This window comes from Ursus maritimus, unplaced genomic scaffold (assembly GCF_017311325.1).
Source record: "Ursus maritimus isolate PB19 unplaced genomic scaffold, ASM1731132v1 scaffold_2, whole genome shotgun sequence".
NCBI classification, from domain to species: Eukaryota; Metazoa; Chordata; class Mammalia; order Carnivora; family Ursidae; genus Ursus; species Ursus maritimus.
In genome coordinates, this window is record NW_024424452.1 from 20,869,624 (window position 1) to 20,877,206 (window position 7,583).

At 46.8% G+C, this 7,583-nt stretch overlaps 1 protein-coding gene across 1 annotated transcript in view; it reads right to left on the bottom strand.

The window, feature by feature from the left end:
* Positions 1-7,583, bottom strand: part of PRKCB (protein kinase C beta) — a 314,044-nt gene that overhangs the window by 57,853 nt on the left and 248,608 nt on the right. Inside the window, 2 exon segments of the mRNA XM_040635210.1 lie at positions 1,938-1,971; positions 1,973-2,106. Of these exon segments, the coding sequence (XP_040491144.1) occupies positions 1,938-1,971; positions 1,973-2,106 (168 nt within the window).

Below are 7,583 nucleotides of genomic sequence, written 5' to 3' on the forward strand. Positions count from 1 at the left end.
AGTGTTAAAAAAGATGGTGCAGGTGTGCTGGCACCAAATGGAAACATTTCCCTTGAGGCACTCAGAATTAAAGCCAATTAAAAGGTGAATGTAATTTAAAATCTACGTACCAGCCAAAGTCACCCTTTGTGCCCAGAGCCATTTTGCACAGGGGTGTATGCACCGTACTTTGGCAAACACGACCCCAGCTCTTAGTTGTACCTGCAGTGGAGTGAAGGACGTTCTAGGAGCCCCATCACCCAGCAGATCCCAACAAGAGGCTGGTGGACCAAGTCCCTGCAGGGAATACTATACATACTTGCCTAAAATGTGTCCTCCCCTGATGGCCTGCGGTAGGGAGACTATCTGGGAATTAGAACTTGACCCCACCAGAAAATCATATTCTCACCCAAAGCGCAGATGCTGTAGGGGCAATGAGGGGACCATATGGGGACCCACTTGCTTCTGCAGGTTCTATCATATCCCCTACTGCCCTGTTTTGTGACTATCCTATGTCTGTTTCCTCTGCTCCAAGACCATGAACTTCCCAAAAACAGGACCTAGTTTGCTTGGCTCTCTATCCAAGCACTTCGTCAAAGCCAAGACAAATGCTGAATGTCTGTGAAATGAGTGAGTAACATCCACTGAACATCGACCTGGCCCCAAGCACTGTGTCAAATGCTTCTCGTGTATAATCTCATTTCCTCCTCACAGACACCTTGGATGTAGCTACTTTTAGCTCATCCATTTTACAGATGAGCAAACTGAGGCCAGAGGGGTTTTACAATTTGCCGAAGGCCACCCAGCGGTAAGTGACAGAGTCAGGATCTGAACCCAGGTCCCTCTGATCCCAAAATGTATCAAGAGACTTCTTAAAACAGGGAAGGAGCCAAGTTTCAGCTCTGCCTCTTTCACACAGGGCAGTTCTAAGCCCGATGTGTGGTCTGCACTGAGAAAATCCAGCCCAAGGCCAGTTTTGGATCTTTCTAGGCTGGGAGTGTGGAATTTAACTTAGCAGAGAACGGGACTTGGTGATGTTGGAGGAGAGAGGAAGTCCAAGCTTTAAATTCTATGCAATATACAAAAGCATCCCATCTCACACAAGGGGCAGGCTAAAATCAGCAAGCATAGTGAGAGTTACACAAAATCAAAATAATCTTCAAGAATCCCTCAAAGCATCTTCAAGTCACTGGGGCCATTGGTCCTTAGAGGCCCCAAAGGCAAGAATGAACTTTGTACCTTTTTGCATTTGGAGGCTGGCCACCACCCTTCTTAGGTATGGAGGCCGGGGTCTCATTTGAACAGGGAAAAGGTGAGAGGGTACTTAAAGAGATGGCCCTTGCTCTCGCAGATAGAGCCGGAATCACAGTTAATAGCAGATAGTGCACAAACGTCCCCTTTTCTTCCTGGGAGCCACAGCTCTGTGCTTACGAGCCCCTGCCTGGGACACTGGGCCCCCCACCTTGGGGGAGTCCTCTGAACGCTGTGTTCTCAGGCAACCCCTCCCTTAAGGAAGTCCATGCAACTGGCAGAATGCATGCGAGCGTTCATCTGCAGGGTCTGCAGGGCTGACTGTAACCATCTAAACACACACACCCTGTGGCCCTTCCCACTCGTTCCCATCTGCAAGCTCTGCTGTAACACTGCATATCGTAAGACCAAGAAAGTTGTCAGTCACTGTCCCCGAGTGACCTCTGGCTGAGACAGACCCTGCTCTGTTGGTTATTAAACCAATGGCCCGAGTTCCTTTATCTTCATTGAAACAGCATCTGCCTAGGGGAGAGCTTCTCAGCAGCTGCCTTGGAAACTCTCAGTGGCCTCCCCCAGGCACCCCATCTTCCTGTCTCTAGAATGGAAAGGGTCCAGATGTTGCTTTGGGGCAGGTGCTGTGGGGATAGCTTAGGCCAAAGCCTAGGGAAGCCCTGGGGACAGGATGGCCAGGAGCCCGGGCGAGTTACCATGGTCTGGAAGCAGGAATGCAGTTGGGTNNNGCGGCTTTCCAGGCAGGGCCAGCACCCGCTTCTCCACCATCGTGCACTCCACATCGTCATCCTGGATCACGACGTCCTTCTTCAGGATCTTCACAGCATAGAGCTCGTCCGTGCCTTTTCGCTCAGAGAGCATGACCTGGGAAAGAGAGGAAGCCTGTCAGGGTGGTTGGAAGGGCCTGGGGGGGGGGGGAGCCATGTTCACTCAAATCCACTCCATACTCTGCCCAGATGCCCTCTGTGGACACCAGGTCAATGGATGACGTTGTCCACGGACCTCACACTTTGACTGGCTAAACCCAATCCGCAGGCAGGGTTCCAACAGCAACAAGCAAGTATTGATCCCTTTGGGGCATGCACCAATGCCCAGTCACCAGCGCCAGAACAGAGACCGCCTGAGGGACAGAATCTTTGCTTGTTTTGTTCACTGGTGCAATAGTGCCTGGTACATAGTAGATGTTCGATAAATATTTGTTGAATGAGGGCTTGAGTGAATTCCTGATGACACTGAATGTGGAGCATTTGTTCCCCTTATTCACTCAATTATTTAATATTCATTAAGAGCCTGCGAAGCGCTGGGAATACGGCCATAAATAAGCAGGCATGTTCTCTGACCCTGCAGTCTTGAAGAAGAAAGACTTCAGATATTAATTACAGGGATGATTAGTGTAATATTTTAACATCCTCTCCCGCTGTCCTGCGGCTTCCTTTCATGCAGCTGTGGTCCCCATCCCAGCATGTTAATCGGTGTGGCTCAGGACACATCATGATTTCCACTGGCGATGGCTATGTCAGATGCAACAGTGGCCAGCAGGTACTGTTCTCAAGAAGCCTCTTAGAAGCAGCACGGGGCAGTACTGCATTGCATGAGACCTGATCAGGCCTGGGAGCTTCTGGGAAGGCTTCCTGGAAGAAGAAGCAATCAGTCTGAAATAAGAACTTACTACAGGCACTGTTGTGTCAGGTATTTGGCAGGTGATTACCTCAATCACCACTACATTTCTGAGCATTTACCAAAGTACCAGACAAGTAGTTTTCATTTGTTATTTCTCATTCCTTTGCATAAGAATCAAGAAAGTAGGTACCATTAAGAAACCTATTTTACAGGAAAGCAAGGCTCATGGAGGGTGAGAAGCCTGCCATACAGCAAATACACTTAGAGGCAGGGCAGGATTTGAACTCAGGTCTACCTGACTCTAAATGTCTCTGCCTTTAAATGTTCTACTTGCCCAGAGCTCCAGAAGAATCCTCGAGGAGTTTAGGTGGTCAAGCAAGTAAAATGCTCATATCTGACTCAGCTGGAGGACCAGAGAATGCAACAGAGCCCTAAGGCCAGAGGGAGGGATACCTAAAAGGCTCTCCGAGGCAGGAGGGCAGCTGGGCACACTTCCTTCAGCTCTTATCCTAATGGCAAGAGTCTGACTGCATGGAAGCTTCCAGGCTGAGCCCACTGGCTCACAGAGAGGCTCCATTTCCTGCTCTCACCATCTCCTTTCTCATCACAGCCAGGGTAGCCATGGGCAATGCAGACTCAGGAATTTAAAACATCTAGTAAGAAAGTTCCTGGTGCACACTTCCTCTACCAGAGGACAGTTGTCAACTTCTTCCCTCCGGCCCCACCATAGAAATAAGGGTTGCCAAGCTGAGTGGGTCCTACCTGCTGCACATTTACTCAGTCCCCATGCACATCTGCCAGCCCACGGGGCACAGTGGGGCTCAACGTGCTGGGCTGTGTCCTTAGTGTGTTTCCCATCTCCCCTGTTCTCTCGTCGGCCCTCAAGGGCCGTTTTCCCTCCCCCAGCCCTCGCCAAGGCAGAGATGATGACTACAAGAGGCCAGTGTTCTAAGATGTAAAGAGTCAGGTGGAGATAGGGGTGTTCTGCTCCCAGATTCTAGAGAAGGCTGGGGATGTGGCAATTGCAGGGAGGAGGCAGGGACGTGACTTGGCCAGAAGACACATGGGTAGAGGGGCTGAAGGTGGAAAGAAGAGCCTTCAGCTGAGGAGACCCCCTGAGTATAGTAAGAGGGGCTCAGTGCTGAGCCGGTTTCAAGTGTGGACAGCCCCACTGACCCATCACCACTGATCAAAGCATCATCTAACTAACAATCCTGAATACTTGTAAACATCCCCTCCTCAACTGTCCAAGACAGAGGAGAGGGGCCCTGGACACCCCGAATGCCGATGCAGTCATGATGGAACATCTTAGCCCCCTGCCTGGAGGAGAAGCAGGACAGATGGCTGGGAATTCTCCAGGCACCAGGGGCAGGGGGGACATCCTACAGTGGTTTCAATCATCCCCACTTCACAGATAAACAAACTGAGTCTCAGAGACATTAACCCGCTCGAGCTAACAGTTGCTCTAAAAATGCAGCTCTGCCCATGCTATTCAAGTGCATGTAATCCTTCAGGGACTCCCACAAGCCACATAATTCCATGACTACATCCTCTTCTTTCCTTTCCTTTGAATATTCTATCCCCACCATCTGCAGTGTCCAGAAAATCAAAGATTCAGCTCTGATGCTACCTTCTCTAACCCTCAGTGATGCACTTAGACCAAATGGGCACCAGGACTGTCTTGTACCTTTGTCAGTTACTTTGACACAAGTTTCCCAAACTTCAATCAGTCATTCATGTGCCTTTTTTTAAACATCTTTTCCTATCACCTAAACTGGTATTCGCTTAGTATTTTAAAAATCTAGTCATATTTTTACTGAACTAAATTTATCTGAAAAAGGAAACTTTGGATCACCACTATTAATGGCAAGCCAGTATCACTAGCCATAAATGGAAGATCAGCATAAAAATAAATAAAAGCAAAGCAGTGCTAGGAAATTCTAGCTAGCTACTGCTAGCTGCTGAAGGTTCCAAGCCAGCCCCTGCGTGTTCTCCTTGTTAAAGGAAGAAATGGTGTTAGCAAATGTTAGAGAACTATTAACAGCATACATATTGTCATCAAAAGAGATTTTCTTGTTCAAGTAATTAGAAAGATTGAAAGAAAACATAAAGAGAGCGTAACCTTATCATGATGTGATTTAATTTTAATATCACATCTATGTACCACCTACAATTTCAAGCACAAAACTAAAATCGTCTTGCAAATCATCAAAGCTATGTGCTTCACACCTCAGGAGAGAGTGTGGTATTTGCAGAAATCATTTTTTACGTCAATCAACAGGGATGTGTAAAGATTCTGGTGCCCTCCTGTCCTAAGCAACATGGGTAGAAGGAAGAATAAACCAATACCAGATAGCACCTCTAACATCGTGGGAGTGGTATGCAAATGAGACAAGGTCAGGAAATTCCCCCATATTGGTTGGAGGAGAATAGAAATGACATACATGAAACACAGATAACGATTTAGACATAGAACTGAATCAGATTCTAGAGCAGGGGTCAGGAAGCTTTTCCCGTGAAGGGCCAAATAGTAAATATTGCAGGTTTTGCAGGGCAGTCTTTGTATCAGCTACTCAACTCCGCCATTGTAGTGGGAAGGCAGCCATAGACAATACACAAATGAATGGGTATGGCTGGGTTCCAATACAATTTTTTTTGTAGGGGGCGCCTGGGTGGCTCAGTTGGTTGAGTGTCCACCTCTGGATTTTGGCTCAGGTCATGATCTCTGGGTTGTGAGACTGAGCCCCACACAGGCTCCATGCTGGGCATGGAACCTGCTTAAGATTCTTTCTCCCTCTGCCCCTCCCCACTCACTTGCTCTCTCTCTCAAAAAAAAAAAAAAAATTTTTTTTTTAAATAAAATTGGGTGATGGTTAAATGTCCACTGACAGGTGAATGGAGGAATGGATAAAGAAAATGGTGTGTGTGTGTGTTACAGTGGAATATCATGTAACCACAGAAAAAGAATGAGATCTTGCCATGGGTGACAACATGGATGGACCTAGAGAGTATTGTGCTAAGTGAAATACTTCAGACAAAGAAAGACAAATACCATATGATTCCACTTACATGAGGAATCTAAAAAACAAAACAAACAGACAAAGCAGAAATAGACCCATAAATACAGAGAACAAATTGATGGTTGCCAGAGGGTAGGGGGTACAGGAATAGACAAAACAGATGAAGGGGATTAAGAAATACAAGCTTCCAGCCACAAAATAAGTATGTCATAGGGTTGAAAAGTGCAACATAGGGAATACAGTCAACAATATTGTAATAACGTTGTGTGGTGATGGATGGTAACACTGTGGTGAGCAGAGCATAGTGTATACAGTTGTCAAAACACTTGTTATACACCTGAAACTAACAGAATATTGTGTGCCACCTATACCTCAATAGGAATGAATGAATGAATGAATGAATGAATGAATGGCGATGGGCTGGGTACCAGTTGTTTGCTAGAACACGTGTTTTAAGGAAGTTCAGGAAAAACAGAAGTTCCTACATAATCACAGTGGCAGCAGTTTAATTTGGAAGCCAATCCTAGCATGCCTTTAAATTCTTCCAACTCTTTATTATAAGAACCTTCTGATTGGGCAGTGGGCCCACCTGGCCACAGCGGATTGGATCAGAGGTAGCTCCTGACCTAAGCTGAGCCAATCAGATTCTCTCTCCAAAGAATTTGCAGTTGGATACTGGGCCAAATCAGCCCTGCGCCCCTGAAGAGAGAAACACACATATCTGCCTAGAGTGGTACTTTTCTACCACATGCAGGCAAAGAAGAAACTGATATTGGGGGAAATGAGCAGAGGCGTTGCTTTCCAGGGCCTGGGTTCCAGTTTCTCATGAGGCATGGCTGTTTCCCACTGAAAAACTCCATCTCCCTCCAATAAAGTGATCATTTTTATTGATATTAGTTGGAACAGATTTCTGTTACTTAGGGATCTTGTAAGACAAAATTTGTTTGAGTGGCTCAAATTCTTAATAAAAATTAAAATGTCAGGTAGCCAAATAGCAGCAGCAGGTTGGTATGCAACCAAAAACAAGGCAGGTTCCACTCTCCTAAAGGATGGTACTTCTCTCAGATCCCCTAGGGGTACTTGTTTATGATACAGATCCCAAGCACTAGAAGCTCCGCGCTGTGACCTGGTAGTCTGCATTTTCACAAGCGTCTCTCCTCCCTGTGACTCTAATCACCAAATTTGTTGACCTGTAGAACACTGAGGTACTATCAAAATCGATTCATTGAATACGGTGTTTAGGCAGTATCCACAGGTCAAACAGACTCCTTCTGTCTTGATTTTCCGAACACCTTCTCAGCAGTCATTAACGGGGGTAAGAAGGAAACTTCTCTTTGTTCCATGATATTCTCATCAAGCTCTTCTTTCCAATAGGAACTTCTCTGGCCCCTCTTGGATGCCTTTTTGAGAGCTGCTTTCCTCATGCCATGAAGGAAGTGATATTCTGCAGTGCTTAGAAAGATTTGATACTTCTCAGGCAAGAGGCAGTCTATGCCCTCTCCCCTTGAACCTGGGCAGATCTCTGCGACTGCCTCAATGAACAGGATATAGTGAAAGTGGTCCCCTGTGATTTCTGAGGTCGTTGCTTCTCCGTTTCTCTTGGGACATCTGCCTTTGGAGCCTTGGCTCCACCATGCTTGGGAATCCAAGGAATGAGACCACTTGAAGAAGTCCTGGGATTACATTCCAACACCCCCCCCC